The sequence below is a fragment of the Oenanthe melanoleuca genome, chromosome 18 (assembly GCF_029582105.1).
Source record: "Oenanthe melanoleuca isolate GR-GAL-2019-014 chromosome 18, OMel1.0, whole genome shotgun sequence".
Taxonomy (NCBI): domain Eukaryota; kingdom Metazoa; phylum Chordata; class Aves; order Passeriformes; family Muscicapidae; genus Oenanthe; species Oenanthe melanoleuca.
The window spans coordinates 3,545,973-3,573,595 of NC_079351.1; the positions used below are offsets into that span (position 1 = coordinate 3,545,973).

At 40.8% G+C, this 27,623-nt stretch overlaps 1 protein-coding gene across 17 annotated transcripts in view; it reads left to right on the top strand.

Annotated features, from left to right (window-relative positions):
• PECAM1 (platelet and endothelial cell adhesion molecule 1) overlaps window positions 1-25,006 on the top strand; it is a 30,442-nt gene extending 5,436 nt beyond the window's left edge. Inside the window, exons 8-16 of one of the 17 annotated variants that reach the window (XM_056505760.1) lie at window positions 1,258-1,539; window positions 1,973-2,080; window positions 2,929-2,956; window positions 6,441-6,511; window positions 7,175-7,231; window positions 8,449-8,517; window positions 12,893-12,949; window positions 19,487-19,509; window positions 23,468-25,006. In XM_056505760.1, coding sequence (XP_056361735.1) covers window positions 1,258-1,539; window positions 1,973-2,080; window positions 2,929-2,956; window positions 6,441-6,511; window positions 7,175-7,231; window positions 8,449-8,517; window positions 12,893-12,949; window positions 19,487-19,509; window positions 23,468-23,500 — 728 coding nt within the window. In that variant the 3' untranslated portion in view covers window positions 23,501-25,006. Of the gene's footprint in view, window positions 1-1,257; window positions 1,540-1,972; window positions 2,081-2,928; window positions 2,957-6,440; window positions 6,512-7,174; window positions 7,232-8,448; window positions 8,518-9,069; window positions 12,833-12,892; window positions 12,950-19,486; window positions 19,510-23,467 lie in introns of those variants that run through there. The other 16 variants (XM_056505761.1, XM_056505762.1, XM_056505763.1 and 13 more) reach the window with 16 other exon arrangements.
• The last annotated feature ends 2,617 nt before the right edge of the window (window positions 25,007-27,623 follow it).

The following is a 27,623-nucleotide window of genomic DNA, read 5'->3' on the forward strand; positions in this document are numbered from 1 at the left end:
CAAACACAAAGCATAATCTTAGTCCATAACAAGGGTGTATTTCTTTGCTGGAACTGGTGTATCCCAGCTGTCAGAGCTGTGGTTTGGGATACATTGTGGCACTGTTGAGAAGTCCTGAAGAGAAGGTAATTTTCTGGAGCCTGTTGAGCCAGTCTTCCACAGTCCACCATTGGTGAGGTGGTGACTTGGAATTCTGTCCTTTCTGTCCGTACCAGATCTGGAATAGGACTTATATTTTCCAAAGCAATTCTCTCCGTCAGGGGCTCAGTTGTAGTAACCCATGTCTTATATCTAATCTGCTTCCTAATAAAAATACAGCTTTCATGACCAGCATCTTTTCACATCAAATCTGGTTTCCTTCCTCTGCTTCTGTACTAGTGTTGCTTTAAAGATTCCCTCTTTACATCTGCCTTGTGTTATCTATAATCCTCCCTCAAACACATTTATAATATTTCCAGAGAATTCTTCTTTGGGAATTTTGGCAGAACAAGCTTCATATCCCAAACATTCTGCAAAGCTGCTGACATTCTACACCCATCAAACAATGGGTGTCCATTTTCTACCCCTGTAATTACAAAGGCTGAATCTCATCTACTCCTAGGCTAGTTCTGTGTATGCTCATGTACTTCATTTGGAAACCAGCAGACTTAAAAACTATGGTTTGGCTATGCATAATCTTACAACTTGTTCAAATGCAAAGTAACTTCTCTCCTTTGTTTGCTGTATTCTGTAACCATTGAAAGTTGGGATTTGCTTATGCCTTTGGAGAACTCGATCTGTTATCTCCTGACACCCTCCATTGTATATTAAAAGTTATAAGAATACAGTTACCACAGAGTTAGTATAAAACAGAATAACTACGTAACTATGAAAGCAAAACTACATAAATTGCACCATAAATATTTACATAATGGAATTGCTGAGTGTATTATTTCTGGAAATTAAATAATTTGTAGGCTGGGGCCAGAGTGGCATTCAAAGGATTTTAAGGAAAGTGACTGACTGACCTCTGTGGAATGGATATATTTTCTTCCTGTGTCTGCTTTGTTTCTTTATCATGCCCTCTCTATTTCTGGGTGTATGAAAATATTTACTAGAGGATGCTGTCTGGCAGAGGCTGTTCAGAAAGATTAATACTGTGCATTCAGTCTCTGTTTAACTAAGCATTAAAGCAAGCATTTCTGCAATACAATATTTTGTCATCAAAGTTATTTCTAGTAGTGCTAATATTTGTTTTCTTTGTGGCTTCCTCTGTAGTACCAATCAGGGATGCCAGTTTGGGCAGTGTTCCGTATGGAGAAGTAGAAGTTGGCAGTGATACTGCTTTCCTCTGCTCTGTGAAAGAAGGATCTTGGCCAATTGACTTCAAGTTTTTTAAAAAAACTGATCATGAAGTTCTTCTGCATGAAGTAAGGGAGTATTCAGACAGAACCATATGGCACAAGAAAACAATGAAGAGGAAGGACACAGGCACCTATTATTGTATGGCTTCGAACCGAGCCAGCATGGACGTGAGGAGCCGTCCAATAACCATCAGTGGTGAGCTCATTAATGATAAGCTGCCTCTTCTGTCACCTTTATAGGTGAGGGCATCTGATTTGAGAGGTTCCTAAGTATAACTCTCTTTCTGGAGTGATTAATACCACCTTACTGGTGGTTTTTGTTCCACTGCTCTCAGAAGTTAAACAGAAAGTTTGCTTTATAAACCTAAATTGTCCAGCTTATATAGAAAAATTTAGGGGATGCCCAAAAGCCAGAGGAGCAAGATGCAAACTAAAACAAGCTGTTGATGTACTGAGCTTTTGGTCACAAAGGAGAGGTTCACTAGGGAACTTGGCAGGCAAGTCTCTCCCAAGATCATCCCCGGTGTGTTAGAAGGTTGTAGTAAAATGAAGGGTCAGGAACTGCAGAATTTGGAATTGTTGACCTTTCACTGTAACTACTCTCTTAAACATGTTTTTCTTATTTGCAGTCATCTTAGCAGCTTGGCAGAAAGGAGTCATTGCTGCTTTTGTCCTAACAGCCATGGCAGGAGCAGGAGCCATCGCTTTATGGTGGTTTTTGCGTAAGAAGAAAAAGGGTAATGAATGGTTCCCTTCTCTTTGTTTGGGAACAAATGTGTTACAGTTAAACTTGCATTTGTCTCACAGCAAAGGCTTGTGGGGGTGAGGCTTCAGAGATGACTAAACACAATTAAAAGAATCTACTTAGAAATGCCAGGTGACCCAAATTAGGCTGCAAATGTGCTGAAGCTTTCCAAAATATTGGGTGAAACATACAGCTAATAGTGCTGGGCAGGCACTAGGGAACCAAAGGTTATAAAGTACATGCCAGAATTACACTGTTCCCATGCAGTCCTAGGTCTGAAATTCAATCTCAGGCAATGTAGAGGCAGACAGAGCCTGAGGAGGCTTCTGGTCCCTTATAGAGCTATAACACTTTGATTTGGGGTCCCAACTCAGGTGCAATTGAGCTACTTCTCTAGTCCTCATGAAACAAATTTACATTATTAGTTTATGGGATTACTCTCTAACACAATTTCATTTAGGGGTTTGTCTTTTATCATTAAGATATTTTTTTAGATCTAGTTATTTCAGAAAGTTAGTAAATCTGATTTACTATCCTGTGATATGCTGTACATGGCAAATTATTTGGGAAAATTTGGAGCATTTGGATGTCCCAGATTGCATAAATTGGCTAGGTTAAAATCTGGGGTTTGGGATCTATGGTTTTCTGTGAAAGAGATTTAAGGGACCTTCAAGATAAACAGGATAAAAGACATCAGATAATTAATTCTCCTGATAGACAGGAGAAGTTATTCTGACAAGAGTAGACAATCACTGTATTTTTTATTTTTTAAATTTTTACTTTTAAATTCTTTACTTATACAACCTATTAATAGATGTTTGTGGTTTTTTTTCTCTCAAGCTAAAGGACCATCCATGGAGATGTCTGGGTAAGATGCCTTCCTGTCTGGGTTTCGGCTGGGATAGAATTAATTTTCTTCTAAGTAGCTGGTACAGTGCTGTGTTTTGCATTTAGTGTGAGAATGAGGTTGATAACACTGCTGTTTTAGTTAAGTAGTGCTTACACTAAATCAAGGACTTTTCAGTTTCCCACGCTCTGCCAGTGAGCAGGGGCACAAGAAGCCAGGCAGGATCAGGTTGAGCCAAACTGTCAGAGGGATCTTTCACACCGCACAGTGTCATTCCCAGTACAGAAACTGGAGGGGAATTGTCTGGGAGGCACTGGTCAGTGCTCAGGGCTGGGCTGGGCATCAGTCAGCAAGTGCTGAGCAATTGTATTGGGCATCAGTCAGCAGGTGCTGAGCAATTGTATTGAGCATCACTTGTCTTTCTTGAGTTTTACTTTTCTCTCTCTCTTCTTCTATTATTATTATTATTACTATTACTATTATTATTATATTTTACTTTATTTCAAACATTAAACTGTTCTTATCTCAACTGTTCTTAGCTGGGTTTTACCTTTTTCCAATCCTCTTTGTCCCACTGGGAGTGGGGTGGGTGAGGGAGGGTGCTTAGTTACCAGCAGGGGTTAAACCACAACAGCCCTTTTTGGCACGCAACATGGGACTCAAAGTTAACAACAGATCTGACCAGTGCATGTTGAAACAAGTTTGTTACAAGCATTCCTTATAGTTTAATAACCACTGGTCATGGTGTTGATTTGTTTGCTCTCAGAGCTGTGCTCTCCAGCACCTTTCTTGCACTACTGCACCCTGTTGTGTTTGCTGCCTTCGAGGCAGGGCTCAGGGTATTGCTTTAACTCACCTGGTCGGGTCTCAGCGCTGCCATCACCTGTGTGTGGGGGAGACACCTGTTGGGAATTATTCACAATTACATCTTTTACCCGATTCCTTGGACTACCAGCCTATGGAGGAGAGACATGTTCCCTCAGCCTCCCTTTCTTCTCCAGCCTAATTACCAGAGGGTTTGAGAATTAGGAAAGATTTAAATGCACTTGGGATGTTGGAACCAGCATGGTCCTATTGGTAGGAACCAGCAAGTGGCTGAATGTGGTTTAAAAAACTTATTTGCAGTTACTCCAACCCCCACAACAGGCACAGTGGGCACTGAAACTGTGGCGACTCAAACCCTGACAGCAAGCACTGTGATTACTCACCCTAGGGTGGGTGATGCAGCTGAACCCTGTCTGTAGCAGTTGCCCCTCAAAAAAGGAAGAGAAATGCACAGGAAGGATGTCTTGTTTAGTAAAGAAGGACAGAGCAGGGTCATAAAAAGAGCAGGAGGAAGAGGCTGAACAAGAGGCACTTGATCCCTATCCCTGAGTGAGCTGTGGGATATGCAAAAAGGTTTCAGCCATCATCCAGGTAAGCACATTATCACCTGGCTGCTCAGATGCTGGGATAATGGGGCTGGTGGTGTGAATTAGAGGGTAGGGAAGCCAAGCAGCTGTGATCATTTTTTAGGGAAGGGTGAATTGACAAGGTGATTAGAAGAGTAACACAAGTCCTCAGGTTCTGGAGGCAGCTCTTGTCAAGGAAAGGTATTTCTTCAAGGAAGAGTTGTTTCACCCAGACAAGTAGACCATAATGAGAGAGGTACCCAGTACAGCAGGGAATTAGCCATGCTTAGAGGTAGATAATTTATTATGATCCAAACAACACATGGTCACTCACAGATCCAGATGAAGTCTAACATGCACAAACCACATATCAGAAACTTGTACACCAGAGTACAAGTACGTTGTACACCAACTCACTGGCAGTGTTGTCTGGAGACACAAAGAGACGCCAATGGTGGAGGCAGTGGCTCCCCAGCTCAAACAGTACACAGTTAAATCTCTTTCTCCCTTGTCCCTGCTGTGGAGAAACTGGTTGAGCAACTCAAAGAGGATATAGATTCTACTCCCCACATACACGGTCTGGAATCTCAGCTGGTAACAGAAAGTGTCGCTTGGTCAAGGGTGGATATTGAGGGTACACATCAGGGGAGACCCTGGTTTTTTCTGCAGGCCTACAGAGACAACATGAGGAAGTGGGATGGGAATCCTAACTCAGCCCTACATGAATTGCAAGGAAAAATAATCACAAGAGTGGGTTCTTTGAGGAAAGTTGCCACTGCAGTCTGTAGTGGGCAGTTCCTCAGACAGAGTGGAAGAGCTGATCTTACTGCTGATCCTATGGAAAGGAATTCTACTCCATTTTCATGAGAGGCAAGTTGGATAAACCCATGACCAAGACTACAGGGGCTCTGCCTCCAGTCATGTGCAAGAGAGGGCCAGCCTTGTTTACTGGACTGTGTGGATCACATGGCCTGTAACGTCAGCCCCCCAGGAGAATAAGGCTGCAGCAGATGCGGGTGCACAGTGTACCCTGATGTCATCAGCCTGTGAAGGGGCAGAACCTACTTGTGTTTCTGGAGGGGGATTTCAAGAGCTGACTGCTGGAGGCTGAAACCAGCCTGACTGGGAATGTGTGGCAGAAGCCCCCACTGGGACTGGCTCAGAGGTTCCATGGGCATAGACTCTCTCAGGAGCGGATATTTCAAGGACCCAGAAGAATCCTGGTAGCCTTTCAGTATAACAGCCATGTTGAGATGGAGGAAATGAAGCAGCTGTCTGGTCCCACCTCTTGGAAGACCTTTCTGTTGTGGGGTTACTGAAGGTTGAATAAAGCAGATGCTGGTCGCTATCACAGCACGGCCCTGGCGGCACAACTGCGCCGAGCCTGGGACTGCGGGAGGTGCTGATCGCTGCTCAGGGCATCCCTTGTTTTCCTTGGGTTTATCTTTCTCTCTCCTTCTCTCTCTCTCTCTTTCACCTTTTCATTGCTATCATAATTATTAACTTTATTTGAATTATTAAACTGTTCCTATCTGAATCCATGGGATTTATCTTTTTCCGATCCTCCTCCCCATCCCTCCATGGCAGGGCAGAGGAGTGAGTGAGTGAGTGGCTGTGTGATATTTTGCTGCCATCTGGGGTTAAACTATGACACCTGGTTTATGATAGTGGTGCAATATTTCTGTGTATAAAGGTCTGTAAGCCTTGCTTCACATGAATATAGCTTTTTACAGCACACACCTGCAGACAATAGATGGTTCTGCTTCATGTACCACCTGCTAACACAACAACAGGATGAGGAAATACTCTAAAAATAGAAAAAAAGGCCAGCTAAGTGAAATACAAGAATGTCAGGTCTGTATCTAAATGCATTTAAATATGGAATAAAATTGAAAATACAGAGGTCTTAAAGAAGAATAATGCAGTAGGGAGCATTTTTGACCTTGAAGTTTCCTTGTGTTTGTGGAGCAAAGGCAAAATTTTCATTAGTTTCAGTGGTTAAGAATACGTGGTAATCAACACAGACAATGACTGATCTTTGCACAGAATCATGTTGTTTGTTTTATTGGCTGGTTTTGGATAATTACATCAAATTTTATTGGCTTGTTTTTCAGTTCTGCCTTGGCTCCAAACTTGACAAATGAAAAACTAACAAGACAGCCCAGTGATGGAAATTACTATTCAGGTAGGATATTTTGCTATGAGACTGTTAGTAAGTGGGTTTAATTAAACATTTATTTAAAGTTTTGGGCTTCATAGTAACTGTTTGGATGGGGCCCAAGGTTTTGGGAATACAGAGGAATACCAATAACATTGTCCAAGGTATCTTCTGTCATTTTGTCTTTGTACAGTTTTTATGAGCACGTCTTACACAGATTGGTTTATAAGTCTGCTCAGACACTTCTCCCAGGCAATCAATTGACAATATCACAGATGGAGAAATCATGGTAAAAAGAAAATTACTTTCTGCTTTTGACACAGCTGCAAGAAAATTATTTCAGAGAGGAAATTTGAGCTGTGGCACACGGTCCTGTGATGTGGCCACAGTATAGAGATGTTAACTTGCCTGGGCACCTTTCATTGCAGGATCTCAGTGCACTTGACAATGACAGGTGGACATGATGTTTAGAGCACCTGACACAGATAAAATTGCCCCTTGGGTGTTTGTTAGCTGATTATTTTAAAAGCCACATTCTTCCCACATGAATGTCTTAGGTGGGAATCTAAAAGTAGAAAGTGTTATATGGAAATACAGATAATGACAGTAGGAATTGCAGCTGTGTAACTCATTTATTTCATAGTTTACAATAAATATTTTGTCAGTTCAATTTTGGCTTTCATATTTTAGGATCAGATTACATTGAAGATAATGAAAACCACATGAAATCAACTGACGAGAGTAAAGGTAATTCCATACTTAAACAATAGATTTAAAAATTATTTTATAATTGAAAGTCTTGATGTTTTCTAATGGTAGTAGTAATTAGGTAGTAATGATAGGGCCATCCCTTTTTTCCCATGTCTAAAATGACACTGATAGGACCCTTTTATCAATTGCATTATGGAGTGTAATTAGCTGTGCTGGCTCCCAGGCCATCTAATCATGGGTGGTATAAAAATACAACTTATACTCAAAATATTAAGTTCTATATAACAAATATTCAGATTTGTTTAAAAACCAAGATTTTCTATAGATTTCTGCTTCTTTTACTTCTCTGTCCTTTCTTCACTTCCCTGAATCTTGAACTATTTAAGAATTAAATCTAAAAATTACCTACCATGAAATCTGATTAAAATAATCTGCCAAGTCAATTCTGCAAGATTTCAGTCTGAATGACTTGTGGTTCCTTCCAGCTCTTACAGAAATGTGGTAGAAAACCATCCCCACCCTAAGAAAAATAGAGTAGAAAGCAACAGCTGTTTCTTGTGTCTCTTGTAGCTGTGTGTAGCTACAGCTGACCTGTCAGTCAGTGGTCTAAGTTGGATGTCTGATAATTTCTGTGGGTATTGTGGCAGAGAAGCATTTTGAGGAGGAAGATGGTTTCCATTCCAAATGTTTTATGGGGGCTTGGATGCAGCTTAGGAGAAAAGTGCTGAAATTGGCTAATTGGCAAAGCAGAATTTTGGAGAATTAGAGATTATGAGGAAGGCCATGAAAGACATAAAGATGGCTTGAAATGTGAGAAGAGTGGAGAATGGAAAGTGTCGTGCCATAGCAGCCACAGAAAACAAGGATGTCGTTGCAGGGAGAGAAAGGGAAGAGCAGCTGGAGCAGGAATATGGGAGAAGCTCTGGTCATTCCCTACTCCATTTTGTGTTGTGCCACTTTTGAAGGTGTTACATTGCAAGTAACAGTTTTAGGCACAATTTCCATGTCCCACAGTTTCAGAAATCTGCCTTTGGTTGGTGCTGTGCCCTTCTGACTGGGATGACCCTCAGGAATGGGCTGGTCTTAGAGCTTGGCAGAGTCACTCCCATCTGCCAGCAGCCGGGCCTGGTCCTGCACCTACCAAAGTCAATTGGGACTTGTCCATTAATTTCAGTGGCAGCAGGATCAGGCCCACAGCTCAAACAAAGCGTGCAGTCCTACAAAGAAACATCTTCTTGATATTTTTGGGGCAGGACCTGACCTTGAGAGTGCTGAGGTGGATTACACTGAAGTTGAAGTCTCCTCGCTTGATCCTCACAGAGGTAATAAACTGTCCAGCCTCTATGGTTTATGTTTGGGAGCAACTCTGGGGCTGTTGCTGCTCCCTGACACTGGCCTGCTATTAGCACCTGGGAATGCCAGGGCTGTGCTTTGTGTGCTGACAGTCTCCTGCCAGTAGTGCTCCTAAATGCCTCTGTGCCTCCTGTGCTGCTGTTCTTGCAGTTCTTCCCCTGGGCTCATTCCCATTTACAGGAGGTCTGTGTGGAGCAAGGCTCCCAGCTGGTGCTGTGGCTCTAAGCAGAAGGCAGCCTGCTGTGAAATATCCATGTTAGAGAGACCAAATTCACTGAGGACCACTTGAGATTGCCATAGGGTAAGATAATGGAGAGAACAGAAACCAGTGGAATTTTCTCCTTTCTGAAGGAACTGGTTGAAGGGTCAAAGCTATAATTCACTTTGATAGAGAAAGGGAGACCAGTGTTGATTTAGTCTCTTGGTCTGGAGAGGCCTGGAGACCATCCTGGATTTTGTGGCCCTGTTGACAGAGAAATGAGGATGTTGATGCCCAGGTAACTTTGTCTTCCTCCCTGCAGTAACCTGACCTCAGAGCGTGGGGCTGAGGTACATGTCTGCAACCTTGAAGGAGAAATGCCCATGGAAATTTATTATCCACCCAAATGCCCACTTCAATCATTCTGTGTCATCTGGAGAACTCCAGTGCCATTGTGGCCTTGTGTTGAAAGCTGTAAAACCTTTCAGAAATTTGCAAAAAGCTCCAAGTAGCTGAGACTGAATAAACACTGCAAGAGAAGTTTATGCTCTGCTCTTGCTTCTTTTCTTCAGCTGAATGAGAAGCAGAATGAGGAAGAAATGGATAAATTTCCTTCTTCCTGGTAAGAAGGACTAGTCACTTATTTCAGAGACCAAAGACATGATTGTTTAGCTGATAGCACAGATGTTTGGGCAAGAGTGTTCACTCTTCAGGCTTGGCAGCCAACCCCTCCCGGAACAGCTAGTCCTGCTGTCCTTTCTGTTTTCACTTCCTGCTATCATTCACCACAGAGTCTTCCCTGTGTTTTAGTTTACCCACCTCTGCTAAATTCTGCACTGAAGAACTAGAATTGTTATCTTCTTCAGAATAGGGCTAATAATTGTTCCAACTGTTTCTGAGCGTGCACTACAATTCTACAGTTGTAGAATCTACACCATTCTACACAATGGTGTAGAATAGTAAGATGTGATAGTGCATTATTTAAATTAAAAGCCCTATTAATTCAAGATCAACATCTACAAAAACAACATTTTCCATTATATATCCATTCTTGATATATAACACTATTCCTGTATATCAGACTAAGCAATATGACAGTATCTATGCCTTGAACCCCATTAAATCACAGAATAATGTTTACTCTGGTGTGTAAATGAGATCAGATTATTTTAATTAAGTGCTGCCTCATGCTACAGACCTGTGCATGGCACTCAGAGCACTGATAGATTCTGTAAGACTGATCTGTGCTTGAGTATTCCGAGACAGGAGCAGTTCCCTGATCCATTTCCTTTGCTGCCCCAGGACACAGTGGAGTGCTTTAGCTATGGAAATGAAACTGCACTGAAAGTATTTAATATGCTGCTCTCTGAGGATGCTGCTTAAATAGAAGGAGCTGTATGAAACCAAGTAATTTCTTGAGCTTTGCACTGCCTATCACAATGAAAACAGGATGAGATTTATTCTTGGGAAAAAAGAAGCAAAGCCAAGTTTCTTAATATTCCCTTGTAATAATCATGTACACCCACAGAGACAATTTGGCCACAGGACTGCTACTGATATTTCTGCTATGTTGGTGTTATTGTAAGATTTTGTTTCCAGTCATAATATTCTTTCATGTCTGTGTGTGAGTATGACCAGCCCTTCCTAGGGAACAGAACTTTCAGATTATCACCTTGCTCCAAATTCCTTTTACACCTCTTTTGATTCCTCCTGTTTTCTGAATGAAGACAAAGCAAATCACATTTATTTTTTTTCTCTGGGCGCACATTGCTCATCCAGCAGCTTACACACAGAGTCTGATTCTTTCTGTCTTTTGAGGAACTGCAGATTTCTTTGATCTTTTCGGCCTAACCTCAATTTAATTTATCTTTCCAATCATTTGTTCCTTCTGCCACTGTTGTCAATGTCAATACTAATGTTAGCAGGAGAATCATATTCTGTGTGCTGTGAAAGGCCACTGCAATAAATGCTGCAGTATCTAAGCTGTAACAGTTGCCTTAATGTCACTTCTGGGAATTAGAATTGATTGAATGTCACTTCAAAACAAGTTGAAATTATTGTAGAAGGATGTACACTTTGTCTTTATCAGTAAAGAATTACCTACATTTGAAAACACTGTTTTACCCTGTTTTTCAAGTCATGTCTGAGCTATCTGATAATTTCTGGAATACTTCTTTCTGGAATTGTTAAATTCAATACTTACCAAGTTTGTATGCTTGACACAAATATAGTGCTTGTCTTTTCTAAAGCTTAGTTGGGAAAAAAGTGTGATTTAGACACGTTATTGTGAATCTGAGCAAAACCAAAAGCAAGGGCTAAAGTCAGATCAGGAAATATCCCTAAAGTGACAAGGCAGAAATTACTAAGCATGGCTCAGTAAGAGTGTTCTCCTTATTTTACTTTTATATCTTGTTAGTTATTTGCAGGGTGACTGATAAAATTATAAAATTAGTGGGAACAAAATGTCAAATCATCCAAGTAACTTCTCCTGGCACATTTTTTCAGTGCTATGATGACTTTTGTAAGATTGACAAAAGAAATAACATGGGCAGTGGTATTATATCACAATATAATGAAATGGGTATAATAAAAAAAAAAAAAAAGCAAACTAAAGAAAATGCCTGCAATCAAGTATTTGCACAGAGTCAATAGGAGTAGGTTTAGGACCTAAAAAAGAGCTAAAAAGGGCTAAAAAGGAGTCCTTAACAAAATGAGCTACCTTTAATTAAAATTCCAAGAAGATTAATTCTTACTTCACTGGAAACTGAATTGATCATTTAAGAAGTAGTCTGTAAGCATTTGAAATACACCTTGAGGTCTTCAAATTATTTTGCAAAGAAAGTTCATGCCAAACCTGCAACTTTGAAAACTGTGATTAGACACTTGAGGAAGTGTAGATGCTATTGTTTAAATTATTAGGAGTTTTGCAACTCCATTCTGATGTATTAGCTCACAGCATTTAAAGGATGCTGAACAGAATTTTAAAAAAAGTTAATGAAATTATCTTTGGGAATTCAGAATGTGGTGCCAGAGACACTTGGGTTCTTCAGGGCAATGCAAAACAGTAACAGTCCTGACTCTGAGTCTGCAAATCATTATGTCTGAATTCTTTAAATGTTGGGGGTTTTTAATAGCTAAAGCACAGGATTCTGTATCCAGAAATATTAATTTCTTTACTCTTTTTTTTTTTTGCCAAGAGGAAACAACAATTTTTTTTTAAAATTTAACTAGAAAAATTTAACTTCTTGGTTTGTTGAAGGTCCACAGAAATTGGAGGTGATACTGGTAGAATTCTGAGGTTTTCCAGGAGGCTCAGTTTAACTGAAATGAATGAGTGTTTCTGAAGTGCTTTGAGATCCATGAGCAGCAAACTTCTGGATCCTGCCATCACAAACCTTTACAGCAAGTGAAGAAAGTTGTTTTAAATGCACAGTTCTGGAGCACCTTGACTGCCCAGGGATTTCTAAACTACAGCCATACAATAAACCTAGGAGATTGTTCTAATCTCCTACTAGCCAGAAGTTTATGCTGACCACAGAGAAAATGATTCTTGCTATTTTCAAGCCTTTAGACAAGGCTCTGTCCAAAAGGAGACCTTTTCCAGATAGCAATAAATGGAAGCTGTGCAGTGTGAAATCAGCAAATATTCTTCTGAGACATTTCCCAAACTACAGCAATTTAATTTTTTTTTGTGCCCTTAAGATTTAATCAGGCTAGTTGCCAAAACTGTTTGTAGTCTCCCAAGTAATAGATCTCCTCAGGGCTAGGATCCCTAAATCCTTAGAACAGATTGAAGAAGCTCTTCAAAGTGGTCCAGAGAAACTGTTCTCTAGTGGTAGATGTCTCTGTGAAATTAAAGCAGCATTGGTTCAAGTTCAGAAGATTATTAGAATGTTGAAGTCAAATTTAGAAAGGGAAGCAGATTTTCATCATCATTTTTATATAGAGGGAGACATCCTTCTCTCAGACCCTTCCAGGCTGGGTTTGGGGAGGGGGTTGTATTTGCTTTTTCACAGACCTACATAGGCTCATTGCTGCTTCTGAAAGTAAAAAAGTGTGTTCTCTTTGTTTAAGGAGCTTTTCATAAGGCAAAAAAAAAAAAAAAAAAAGAAAATAAATTGATTCTGTGCCCATACATTTTCCAGCTCCTGAACAGAAGGGGACTGAAACAGTTTATAGTGAAATCAGAAAAACTAATTATGGTAAGTAAGCTAGTGAAAAATCAAACATTTTAAGGAAGCATGTGTGGAGAGGTTAGGGATAAATTTGTGACTGAATATTTTATAAGATAATATTTAGACTGAATATTTAGAACATAAGTGCCATAAAAAAAGAAGACCTGCAAGTCACATAGGAACATACCAAAGTGCAGCTACAAAATCACAGAAGTTGATAAATTACATGACATCTTCATGGCTCCTCAAAAATCAAAGGTATTAATATTTGTAACATCTACTTCATCAGCCCATTTGTGCTGGATCTGCTAAATATTTGGCCATACATCTGCATCTGAATCTAGATCTCTATTAGGGATCTGGATTCTACATCCTGTTATCTCAAACTGCTCAAGAGAAACATTTGTCTCTTAATTATGTTTGTCACATGCTGTAAAATATTCCATTTGCTTTGGGTGTAACTCCAGCAAATATCTTTAAAGCCTCCACCAATAGCCTCTAAAAGCCTTTAAAGCAATATGATCATTTCAGCAGCTCCCCTAACACAGATGTGTGTGGGCAGTAGCAGCTTGCTGGCAATTACTGTCTATAAATGCTCTGGCACTAATGAGTTCAGAGACAGTGGGTTAAAAGTAGGTTATTTCATCATAGTTTGTCAAAGTCTAAATCAGAAAGGATTTCCTCTCCTCTCTGTGTTAGGAAGTCTAGATTTGTAAATATTAGGGCTTCAAACCGTTCACATTTTGTCCCCATTCAGGCTTTGTTTTGTGCCATTTTTAATTTTTGGTTGTTGTGCTTTAATTTTCTATTTTTTTCTATAAGGCATTTTCCACCTCCCCATTCTGTCTCTGGGGAATCTTTTATGTCAGAGTCTCCACATACTTTAGAAAACATTTCTTAATTTTCCCTTGTTAGGACTTACATGGCAATTTTAATCTCCATTTTACAGCTGAATAAAGAGAGAGATTAGGTCATCCGTTTAAGGCAAAGTGTTTAGAGGGTGACAACAGTGGCAAATGAATCCTTGGTGCTGTGCCTGTGTGTTGTACTCATTTTTCACAGCCTTGCAGTGAAAATCAGAATATCTTTCACACTTAAGAGCTTGGCTGAGCACTTCATGCTGCACCACCAAGAGAAAAAACACAGTTTATTTTAGGGTTAAACCCCAAGGCCACAAATGTTCTGAAATGTTCTCCAATGAGTGTGAACTGGGTCTGGAAAAAGCTGCAGAAGGCGCTGTAGGACTCTCACCTGCTCTGCCCAGGTATGAGGGTGACTATCCCACCACTCACCTGCCCTGCTTTTGGCACAACAGAATGGGTTCTGTACCAGAAGGATGCAAACTCCAGGCTGGAACGGCAGAGCTGAAATTCAAATAGCCCTTAAAAAGGCTGTAATACCATAAGGTGGGAACTGCAGTAAAATGGGATTTGATTGAAAGACTGATCTGAAGTAGCCAGAGGATCTGCAAACACCCCTTAATCTTGCAGTCCACCTGCTTTTTTATGTGTGACATTCTACAGTTTCAGTTATTCTTGGAAACACAGTACCAGTTTATTGTTTCAATCACGTCTGTTTTTCCTGACTGATACACAGGAAAAGTGTTTCAATTAGATAAGCAGTGCATCACCCAGCAATGGAGTGCTGCTACAGTTAATGTAACACTACCTTGGATTTTTGATAGGCTGTGTGTTTGTGGGGTGGTGAAGTGTAAATGCAGTGGAGGATCCCTATGAAATATTCTGTCTACTTTAATATATATTAATATAAGCATATTAAATGATGCCAATTGTGACAGATATAACTAGTGGGTGCAGAAGTTGATTTACCATTCTATTCTTTTATAGTTTTGAGCAAAAGCCCAGGAGTACAACCTGCTTCAGGAAGGCAATGATTCAGACAAACGTGTCCTTGGGGAAATCACATGAGTTTAGGAATTGATGTCAGCTACACAGTTTGACAGATTTAACCCCTAAGAACTATGTAACATTTTATTATTATTTATTTGTAGGTAACTATTGTGGTTTAATTAGAATTGAGTGTTTCACAAGGAATTTTGTCTTATGTAGGGGTTGTCTCTGCATTCCAGAAATTGTGTGCACTAGAGAGGAAGCTGAAGAACAGTCAGTAGTTATTATGTCTGATGCAATTCTTTGTGACTGAGCTAAAACATTTTTCCTCTTAATTTTTCTGACAGCTCTCACTGCTATCCCCAGTAAGTTACTGCCATAGCAGTAACCAACTCCTGTATTCAGAGTTCTATAGCTGTTGCTTGTTCTTATCCAAAATCACCATGAATCCATAGTGCCAATAATACTCTGAGCTTTCCCAAGCCCCAGGCACTGGCATTGTGCTGAGCATCTGTCATTATTCTTTTTCTCTTTATTTTCCTGGTGCTGGCTATGTTATCTCCTGCTTCTACCATTTGAGTGCCTCCACCACACTGTGAATAAGACTCCTCATCCTCCCTGCTGTGTTTTCCTCATTCTGAGTGTCAGGACTAAGGAGGTGGTTTTACATTAGGGATGGACAGAAACATTTCAAATCCCAAAAGACCTGCACGTAGTTAACTACAGTTAACTCATTTGCAGTGGGAAAGGCAGGTAATTTGTGAAATTCCATTCTAGTCAGGTATGTTTTGATTGAAAGTCAAATAATGTCAGCCTCTGGTTGGTTGAATTTCCTCTGCTGTAATGAGAGTTTAAGGAGGATGCTGCAGGAGGTTGCTTGTCTCTGCAAGCAACAGCGAGATAAGAAGGTGTCCTTGCATTGTTATTGAAAGATTAGTTTAATTTAGGAACATATTTAGTGTTCAGGATGTTCACCTGAGTATTGTTTTAAAGCCTTTTGTAGACCACTGGGCTGTTACTTTAGTATTTTACATAAAACACCAAAAACTTGAAATCAGACCTTACATCCGAATGGCAGTTTGGGGAATGGTCACAGTTAGTGCCATTCAGGTCAGTAACACCTTTGTGTAAAAGTCCTTCAAGCTTACCAGGATAAACTAATTCCTTAAAATCTTGCTTTCTTTGGTTGCTCTGTGAAAAGGCCAAAGCATACTGTGAGTCAGGAATATCCAGCCCAGTCTCAGAGTTGCTGCTTTTTGTTCAGAAAGAAGTGATATATTCCAGAACTCAAGGCAAACAGGCAATTGTCTAAATCACCAGACTGCCAGGAGCGATAAAGTGGCTGTGGCCCTGCTGCCTCCCTGTGCTGCAGTCCAGCAGTCCAGGCTGGCAGCTCTTCCTCAGGGAGGGTCAGAATGTGTCACACACCAGTTCAGCTGCCTGGGTGGAGGCTCTTTCAGGCATGATTTATTTCCATCACACCTTTCATCTTCCCAAGAGGCAGTAGGGGCAGGAAGCCCGAGCATCTCCATGCTGGTTCTTTATCTCAGCTCCAGCCCTTCCCTCAAGGTTGATCCCAGTTCTTGGGTAGCACAGTCCTGTTTGTGTTGCTGAGAAGGATTAGAGCCAGCTCCAGCTCACAGATTTCCTCACGTTTTTCCAGGACACTTCCTGTGGAAGATGATGTTATTGGTACATTCTTACTCCTTCAGTGAACTCTGTCTTTGCTCTGTGTCACACCCAAAGCTCTCAGAAGCCAGTGATAGGCTTTGCACTGATCTTATGTGCCCTGGACTGAGCTCATTGTGGCTTTTTGCAAGATAATAATTCCCAGTTTCTTACTAGGAAAGTGGAAATCCAGCAAACAAAATGCAGAGCCAGCCTTTATGCTGCTAAGTCTGGAAAAATGAATTGGTCACTTGGAAGCAATTGCAGCAGTGAGACAGGAAATTCTAAGAGTCCTACAGCAACCAACAATGTACTATGGAGAAATAAATATATCCCAGTGGAAAGAGGCATGAGAAATCCCCATTGCATTCAGAGGTTTGGAGCAAATCTATTTGAAATCAGCTCTAGCAATCAGGAAATCTGCTCAAATACTTTCCTGCTACTGAGCCTCAGACTTACCACCTACATCTTAGCCAGAATTTCCCTCACAGGGTCTGGGGATTCATTGTGTTGTTCAGAACTTGGATATTATGAGCACAAAGTAGTTGCAGGCAGTCCAAACCCATGCAAATAACTTGTCCTCTCTCCAATGTAAAAACTCTTTGGATATTTATATTTCTAGACATATTCTAGACTAAGGACTGGATCTGTGAGACGTTGATTCCGGAGCCAAATGCTTACAATAGCTTCAGCCAGAAATCAGGCAAAGCCAGATGGTTTCAGTAAGGCACAAATATGCAGGGAGCTTCTGACCTTGCTTGAACCTCCATTGCAGGGCTGGATTACGTGCATGCCCTGTGTCAGAGCTGTTCCCAAGCTGCCTGCCAAGATTCCCTGATGGAAGCTACTGCTCCACTAAAGGACTTGGCAGAAATGTTGTGTGTGTCTGCAGCTCAGCACCTTTGGTTCATAGTCTGGCATCTTGGCTTTCACCAGGGCTGGAGCTGGCTTGGAGGTGGATTGGCAATTGCAGCTGTTTAGGCACATGTTCTCTTCTCCATAACTATCAACAAGAAATGGTAGAGCAGGTGGGGGTGACAGTGTCTTAAATTCCTGCTATATGTACTCCTTTGTTAAAATGTGTTCTTTGAATTTAAAACCCCATCAACTAGAAGCAAGAGCAAGAGTTTAGATCCACCAGAAATCCATAAAAGCACCTACTTCTTTTAGACTTGGGAATATTTTAGAAATCACCAGCATCAGACCTTCAGCTCTGATTCCTTTCACAAAACATGGAGCTTCTACAGAAGCTTGACCAATTTTTCTGTGTGTCTAGAATCCAGCATTTCACAATTCCCCATTTTTGGCAGTAAGAGAAAGCCAGGTGTTATGAAAAATCTCTCAGTTCTTCAGTAAAACCAGTAAAAAAGTAAAACCACCTATTTTTTACAGCAAAAGCACTGTATCATTGTGCCTTTATTAGCAGCTGTCTGCTGTCTGCCCTGAGTGGTACCTGGTAGAAATCACCCAGGCTTCCAGCAGCACTTCCCCAGACACAGAGGGTGACATTTCCTGGCAGAGCTGTGACACTCAGCTCTGTGACAGCCCCAATGCTCTGGATGTGGGTGACAGGTAACAAGGAGGCAGGATTGCTGTCACTGTGACCTCCAAGCTTTGGGTAGCCAACATCCCGTTGTTTGAAGTCTGGAATTTACACAAAATTTCTCATTTCCTCCTTCCTGTGAGAACAATACATTGTGACAGAGACTAAACGACAGCTTGTTAATGCCTCACTTCATAAACCTTATGTATGGTTCAGGCCAAGCTTTGATGTAGCACTGGGTCAGTGGTGGTTTTGTTCAATTTTGTTGGCTTTCAGGACACAAAAATTTTTTGTATGTATTCCATGTATCTTCTTATTTTGTTTCCTAATGTCTAAACACGTGGATCAATCTTGCCAAACACTGAGATCAGTTTTATACTGAAATTGAGTTCATGCACTGCTGTAAGGTGCTGTAGTCAGCTCAGATTTTAATCCTTTGCTTAAGGTAAAAGTTCTGGGTAGAAAGCTCTGAATGTACTGTGCCAGAGACCTTCACCTGTGTTCAGTTTCCTTGTTACTTCTGCTGGCTGACAAGGGAGTTTCTAAAAGGCTTTTGTAAGGGTCTAATAATGGGAGTAGTATTCTGCATAATGTTCTTAATTCAGTGATTTCAGGGAACTTCCCAAAATTTACATATGTGTTCTGCCTATGGAAGGAAGACTGATTTTTAAATTTGCTATTTAAAAATACATAACTTGAAAAAACAGATAAACTAACCCCCATTTATATAAAAAATACTGGGAAGATGAACCCAGAGGCTGAGTCCAACTCCTTCACACAGCTTCTCTCCACTGAATCTGATATACACTTTTCAAGAAAATATCCTTCAAGATTCAGCACTTACTTTTATCACATGTGAAATATCTCAACAGAATGTACAGACGAACACTTTTAACAAGACTTGAAGTCCTCTCCTAAAACTGGAGATACTTTGAGAGGGGAAAAAATATTTATGTTTCGGTATTTAAATACATTCTGTGAAATTTCTGAATAGCTAAATCCACTTTTTTTTTAAAAAAAGCCTACAATTCAGTCTTAAAGTTCACTGAGCCTAAAAGAAAAGAGCTTGCTGGTCCTCAGGTTTTTCATTAGGAATAAGCAACTTTTTATTAATAAAATGTCTGGTGTCTTAGCAAGATGTTATTTTTGCCCTGAAAATTATATCCTCTACTGAATTTCTGCAATACATTATTTTCCTGGCAAGGAATTCGGTTAGGAAGTAAAATGCTGATGAGAACTTGCCTCTAAAAGGAAGACTCTTGTCCAGTAACAGATTGTGCCCTCAGTAGAGACTTCTGCTCTAGCACATGATCAGGAAAGCTGCCAAACAGGTCCTGTTCAGTGTGGGTTTTGAGCTTTAACCTTAGGTGCAGGTAGGAATTTTACATCATTGCAAAATGAACAAAGAGGTTGAAGTACCTACACCTGTATTTTCTGGAAAGTAAAACTGGTCACTCTGCAAGGTGCCATTTCATAATTTATACATTGTATTTTATTTTGCAGATTCTATGGAAAACAGACATTCTGTAAGTATATATTTTATACAAGCAGTTAAATATAGTGACATGGGTTTAGATGATTGTGCATCTAGTGAGATGGTGTTCAAGTATTTGGAATGGAATGGGACTATTCCATATGGAATATGGAATTTTTTTAAATGGAAGAAATATGTTGAATGAGCTGTTACTCTGCTCTCAGGAGATCTGAGGGGCAGGGAACTCACATTTCAGGAGTACTTTTATGAATGTTAGATATGCTATCAAATCCAGCTCAGACTGAGCAGACCGTTGTTTTTTTCTGCCACCCACTTTGTGTCTTTGGGGCTTGTACTTAAAAAGAAAAAAGGAGAGACTCATAAATAAGAATCACAATAGCACACTCTACGCCAGCTTATGGCATCCATTTGAGTTTTTGAAAGGCTCCATCAGCACTCCCATCCCCATGGGATACACAGGCAGCCCATTGTATTATTTACAGACACTGGGCAGTGCACTGAAGGTCACAGATTGTGTTACAATAAACAGACTCATATTAACACAGGCCAAGAGAGTTTATACTGTCATTGTCTCTCTTAGTTTAAAGGTTTGTTTTTATTCTTTGCTCTCAGTTTTCTAAAAATATGTTGAGCTGAACCCTCCCCTGGGTTATACCAGACATTCCTTGGAAAGTCATGCAGAAGAAAGTTTGTCCCTGTCTAACACAAAAGAAAAAATGGTCAAGGGTGGCTGTGACAGACATGAGGTGTAAGCTCAGGGAGGAGGTTTTGTCATCTTTTTTCCACAGCCTACATAATTTCTAATGGACATGAAGATGTTTTCTTTTGTTTTCCTGTGGCCAAAAGTGGCTAAAATATCTCTCCATGGAAGTATAATAAAAAGTCAGTGAAAATAAACTGACCACCCTGTGCGAATCACTTTCATAATTAATTGGGCTATTAAAGCTTGCTAAACCAGACAATCAATGAAGTAATGTCAGGTTCAAGGAAGAAAAGTGTCAGCTGAGGGCAATGCTTTCTTTGTGTTTGTTACTCTCATGTTAGCAGTGGAAGGGTAATAAAAGTAGTTATTCTGTAAAACTAATCTCATTTTCAGAAACACCCCAGAGCATAGTCAGTTTTGTGACATTTGCATCTTGCATAAGTTTTCCTAGAAGCTGCCTTATTCAGTTCATGTCTGAGACATTGTCCCTTCCATAGGTATACTGTTCATGTATTAACATAGTAGCTCTTCCTTTTTTAAAATTATAGTGCTTTAAATAACATAGGAAAAGAACAGAGCCTTGTCTTCTGCTTCTTAAATTCCCACTTCTGTTCACAATAAAGCCTGTGACAAAAGCAGCACCTCCCTCTCCAAATAAGTGACCTAAAATTGGACTGGACAGATGAATTTCTTCATGGATTTTCCATTCCTTCTATTTGCCTCTCAACACTTTACAGGCCACACAGATGAACACAGAAGAGGCAAGGAGGTACTAAGATGCTTTTTATCATAATTTCCTTGCAATTGTTTTTTTTTTTCAGTAGTCATTTTTACACATGCTTAGCTGTGATGTATCTCAGAGGTTTGGTCCAAATGAGGAGTTGTTGATCCTACTCGTGAATAGGAAAATGCTCCTTATAAAGTGATCAAGTGGCTTAAACTTCCTCCCAGCTGTTCTGCTTCTTGATAGCCAAATTAAGTGTTTGGCTCAGAGGTGAAGTTGCATTTGATCTGCTGTTCTCTTGTTTGTGGGTGGAAAGGGGCCTGCAGGAGCCTGGCTGGTCAGCTGGCATCTGAATCACAGGGAATGCCAGATGGATCACCTGGCTGCAGTGGCCTGTCAGAAAACTTGTAGAATTCGACTCTGTTTAGGAAGTAATCGATGTTCCAGAAGTGTGAGATAAAGGACCACAGCAGAGAGGAGTATTTTGCTAAGACCTCTGTTTTCAGGGAGGATGCACAGCCTTTTTATTTCAGTAATGATGGTGGAGGCTCATCAGATTCCAATGTTGTTTTAACTCCAAAATTCCAATAACGTGCATTCCATTTCATAAAGTCTGTTAACATTCAGTTCTGCATTGCTCTTCCAGATGTCACAGACAGAACAGAAAACTACACTGTGGAGAAGGAAGATGTAGCAAATAACTTTAATGGTTGCTAATCCTGCTTTTGTGCATTTGCTCCTACATAGCTTCTGTCAGAATAAATATAATCCAGCAGGGTAATTTAGGAACTTTGCTTCTTGTTCACTGAGTGACCATTACAAAATTGAGTTCAGGCTTTTAGTAAACACTGTGTACTGACACAGGAGCATTGAATGTGTTTGTATTATGTCAAGAAAGGTGATGCATTAGAAAAATAATCAGTCAAAGTTTGAATTACTTGAACTATATAAAGGCTCAACTGCAGTACAGATTGTGACTAATTTGCAGTCCAGAGTACTTTGAACCTGAATGTCTTGGGTCTTTAGGTCCAGAACTTTAGGTTTCTTTTAGAAAGGAACCTGAAGTTTTATGTCAGGGGTTGCTTCCCTCCATCTCCTCTGTTTCAGAAACTTGTATCTTAAATGCAATCCATAGGAAGTATTTGCAAAAGAAATGAATTACTTAGGGAGGAACTGGGAGGAGGTTTCCTTCCTGAAATCAGAGCTGGCAATCTTTCTAAGTTATTTAATGGTCCCAGTTTCTGAAAACATATTGAAGGAAATATCTTGACAATGAGATAGCCACTTCGCCAAATACTAATTGGTATTGTGTCAAATTTACCTCAGCAGTATGTTCTGACTTCATATCTCCTCCTCTCCTGCTGCCTCCTAGACGTGTTTGTGTATTTGTTTGTTTGGTTCTGTCCTAGGGGTTCAGGAGGACTGGCAGTACATGAGGACATTGTGTACTTTTAGCTGCCTGTTTGTCTAACCTCACCATGTGCCCTCTGAGACAGAAACCTGTGCAATTTACATCTCTTTGGAGGAATTTCTAGGTGTTATTCAGCTAGTCTCATTTTACTCAGGTGATCCCAAAAATATTTTCTCAGTGTTAAAGGAATTCCCGTTGCCAGCTCCAAAGGGGGACCTGGCCTGTTTCACTGTGCACAGTAACATGGCACAATAGTTTCAGACAGGAAAAGAAGATGAAGGATGTGTCCAGTTAAAACTGGGGGGGTGATTTCAGGCAGTCAGGATATGAAAATCAAGGTGATACTCTGAAATAAACACTGAATTATAAACCAGGAATTCCTCTGACTCATGGGGCAAATCCTTTGGGGGTAAGTCCACAAAAGGAATTAGGCGCCTCGGTGCTGACAGACTGGACTGTAGGTTAGAGGCCACCATGTACCCGGAGCAGAAATTTGTTGGAGGGAGACTTATTTTGGCAGCTGATGTCAGGAAAGACTTGACAGTTGTGAATCCCCAGTGGACAGAATTATTTCTGTCATATAATGTAAAAACAATGAAGTCTGGGCTCTCTCTGCGCCCATTCCCAGTGGCTGATGTAGAGGACTGCTCTGTCTGCCCTCTGTGCTTGCAGTGCCAGGATTCAGTGCCTGGGTGCTGGAGATAACCCCTGGCACAGCTCCTGCAGGAACACAGTGTCCAGAAGTCAGATGCTGCATTGCTCTGTGAGACACCAGTCCTTAGGGAAAGGTTTTCATTCTCTTAGGACTGATGCTGGGGTCTCACTGTGACAGCTGAACATCTAGTGAATAAGGGATCTGCCTTCCAGGTGTGTTGAGTGCCAGCAGTTCCCTTTAAAATACTTGTATCAGTAATCACCCACTTACAGATTTGGTGATTAAGTTTTGGAGTCTGGCCTGTAACTGTTACTCTAAATCTCTCACTGTCTTACTTCTTTTTCTCTGTGATGAAGATAATACCAATGTCTCCCCAGAGAACAGTTAGTAATTATTAGCTCACTGTGGAGGGTCATAAGGGACATATTACAGGACAGAGGGTAGGGGCACAGTTACACTCACACCTCAGTTTTTTCTCTTTTGCTCTTTTTGCCAGCAGAGAATATATGGGCATCCTGATGCTACCTAGAACAGTCACCTCAAAGATCAGCTGGGAGAAGAAAACAAGCCAAGATGGAAGATGTTGCAAGTATTTCAAAGGCTTTGCAGCAGTTATTTATGAGTTTGCCAGACTCGTCTTTTCAAAGTTTATTTCCTTAGGAGAAACAATAGAGATGTTCCTAAAGCATTTAATGGAAAAAAAAATTACAAATAAAAATTCTCATAGGAAAGTGGCTCTAGAAACCACTGACCCAGGTTCTCATCTGTAATTTTTCCCGCTAATGCAATTTTGCCTTTTTTGCCTCCAATTTGTCATGCTCTAAGGAAACAAAGGGGGAGGTACAGCTGAGGAAGTACATTTCTACAATGCAGCAACTACTGTGATACCAGTAGGACATAGAAATATCTAAGCTTGCTTTAAACTCGCTAAGTTGGTTATCAGTGCCACCACTGTGGCAGAACAGAGCTCAGCACAGCCATGGATGTACCTTGACAGGATCTTGCAGCTTGTGCTGAGCTCCCTGTGCTGCAGCAGCTGGACTGCTACCAGGCTTGGAGCCAGCTTATAACCCACAGGGATGTGACACTGCAGGGAGGGCCTGAGGGAAGAGTGAGCTCTGGGCTCCCTAAAAACTTGAATAACTGTTCAGAGATTCAGACTTTACCAAGTGCTTCTACCAGAGGCACAAACTGTCTTTATTCTTTGCTAAATAGCTTTTCCCCTTTAAAAGTTCTGATGTTTGTTGGTTAATTTGGTGTGATGGTTCTTTAATAAATTATTGTCCATCACAGTTATTTTGGATGATTCTATGATAAGTCTTCACTGAGTGGATATAACACACCCAGGTCAGTGAGTCTGTACCTGAAAATCCTGTTGTGGAAAATCCTTATTCCTTTGATTTTAGGAGAGATCTGAAGTTGTGCTTGTGCCCAGTTTGTCCAGTATGGAATTCCATACCTATCCTTTTTCTCTATAGTATGATAAACCACTAACACAGATCTAGTTTGGACACAGATCTAATCCTGCAGCCCATGTTTATCTCAGCTGCATTAGTTTAAAAAAAGAACACAGAACAAAAGTGAAAAAAATACTGTCCCCAGCCCCTTAACCAGCTGGCCTTTGACATTGTAACTGCTCTCTTTTGCTTAATGCAAATTAAATTCCTATAACATCTGGGCCACAGGTAAAAAAGTCCTCGTTTTAATTAGAAACTAGTGAAAAAGAGGCCATGGGTTTGTATATATATAAAGTACTGCTTTAAGCATTGCATCAAAGGTGCAAAACCAGCAAGAAACACAAAAAGGGTTTATGTCCTCCACTCCAAATGTTTAAAATTTCAAACTCCAGTACTGATTAATATCTCTATTTTTCCCTGTGCAATTGTTGTTTGTATCATGAGCCTTTCACAACTGATTGACTTCATAGCTCTCTTCTGTTGACAAATGTTCTCTCAGCATCCCATGAGTGTCCATGCAAATGCGTTAGTATAAGAAATGTGAAAAGGTATTTTAATAAAGAAAACTCTGAATTGAACTTTGCACTGGATCTTGCACATTCATATTGCAGTGAATGCCTGTGGAGTTTTTTTTTTCATTCGTGATGAGTCACAGATCCATTGTATGGATTGGCATTTGGAAGATGCCCTCTCTGCAACAGATTCCAGGCTCTTAGATCTGGAGTCAGGAACCCTTTTAACAACAGGTAAATGCACTAAATTGCTTTAAGAACTGAGAGGGGGAGTGCTTGCATTCACATAATTCTTTTACTAAGTTACAAAGGTAAAAGTTCCTCCACAAACCCTTCCCAGCCTTTGGCAAAGCTTGGGGAAACACTGGGGTTTGGAAAGGTTCAGAATATCATCTGGATATGATGGAGCAGCAGTGGAAGAATTCATTGCTAGCTTTCAGCTTATCTCTTTTCTGGAATAATCCTAAATTATTTTGGGTTTAGTTATCTAATACAAGTAGTTTGCATTATTGAAACGTGTGAACTGTTCATTTCCCAGGGTGCTGTGCACTGCTTTGAGCTCTTCTGTTTTGTCTTGCAGATAACAAAAGTATTCCAGAGTATGGCACAATAATCAGCAGATGTCACCAGTGAAGACGAGGTAAATGGGCCCATAAGTAAACAACTGCACAAGGAGTTCTGATATGAGCATGTGCCAAACAAGCCTCATGATCTCGTTGGAAATATTTGGGGAATAAATCTCGAATCTGTTACCGAACAAATCAAAGCTCAGACTGGAGCTAAATACATTATTGAAAACAACAACAACAGAAAAGAGATTTCTGTGTTGTCACCAAGTTGAGCTCAGCAAGTAGAAAACTAGATTTTAATTAAGATGAAATTAATTAATTAATTTAATTAATTAAATTTGAAAATAAAATTTACTTTTTGAGCAGAATAAAGGGACGGCACATGCCCGGGTCCCTTGTGCCATTCTCTGAGCAGTTCCCCCGCTTCCACTCAGCTCGTTCGGGAAGAGCCTTACCCACCCCCAGTTGGGGTAACTTCGGCATATTTTTCCTATTGCGGAGCGAGGTGAGACAGAAATGCCTGGATCAAGCTCCTTCCTCTGCATGGTTGCTTTCCTTTTCCATTCGCAGCCAAGGGGCACCGCGAGTTTCCCAGTATAACGTGAATTTCCCGGTATAACGCGAGTTTCCCGGTGTACCGTTAGTTTCTCGGTATAACGTGAATTTCCCGGTATAACGCCACTTTCCTGATATAATGTGAATTTCCCGGTTTAACGCGAGTTTCCCGGTGTAACGCCAGTTTTCCTGCGTAGCTCCATTTTCCCGGTGTAACGCGGGTTTAGCGCGGGTTTAACGCGAGTTTCACGCCGGCTCCGCGGGGTCCCGGGGCCGGTGCGGCGCTGCCCCCTGCTGGGCTGCGGGGGCACTGCAGGGAACAGCTCCTGCCCGGCTCTTTCTCTTTCCCACCGAACAATAAATGGAGCCGGGGAACGTTTTTGTTCCTACAGCGCTCGTCCGCCTCTTCCCGACCTCCGCCGCTGTTAAAGAACAGTGTCCTAAACGCAGTGTAAACCTGCCCACCATGGCTTCTTCCCCTCTCTCCTGGGGGAGAGAATTGTTCGTGAATGCTGGGGCACTGCTTTCAGCAGTTCCTGATAAAACTCAGCATTTATTTACTTTTCTGCGGTTTTGTTTCATCTGCTGCTTTGTGAGCTCGGTTCGGTTCAAATTCTTTGTGCTGCAGTTCATCACTGAGCTGTCTTAAATCCCAGCTTTTGGAGGCAGGGGAGGTGACACTCAAACTGAGTACAGCTCATCTCGTGCAAGGAGAGGGCAGGCACAGGGAAAAGAAACAAAGCTTGAGAAAAACAGAAGTATCAAATGGAAAAAAAAAAAACAAACAAACCACCAACTCAACTAGAAACCAAACTGAAGGCAATAGTGTCAGAACAGATTTTAAAATGCTAGCACATTTTGTTGTTTAGAATTTCAAGGCCTTTCTGAATAGGTGAAAGCAGAATAAACATCACTTCTGCAGTTACTTGGGAGGTAATAAGCAATTTGACATATCTAAGGAATCAGAAAAAGTAGGGCTTATTGCCTTCATATTTCACTGTAAATAACAAGTGCTCCCATTAGAGAGGTGAGCAGTCATGAGAATGTAGCTTGCATGGGAGGTTTCAGCTTAATGTGAGCATTTATGTTTATATTGGTAATTTATTTTCTCACCAGCCACAAACATGCTGAGTGGGAAGCCTGAAAAAATTCTCACCATTGCAGGAAATAATCACTGTAGTTAAATTTTAAATGTAATAGCAAAAGAAATCACAGTTTCCTCGGAGAGAGAGTCACTGCAAGTCTTATGACAAACAGAACAGCAGCATGAAGCTGAAGTGAAAGATTGAGCACAAAACAAAGGGCAAGGCTATCACTGCAAAGGCTCTCAGGCTGTGCCCCCATCAGCCTGGATCTGGACTGTGTGGGAAGCTCTAATGGTGATTGTTAGAAATGGACCTCACACTGTTTGGACCACATTCCCTTGGTTAAGAGGAATTCAGATGAAAAAGGTATTGTTTGAGGAGAAATTCCACAACTAAACTGTTAGTCATAGTAAAGATGGATTTTTCCTCTGAAGTGGATAGTTTAGCAATATATTTCTGTGTAATCCTGAAAGT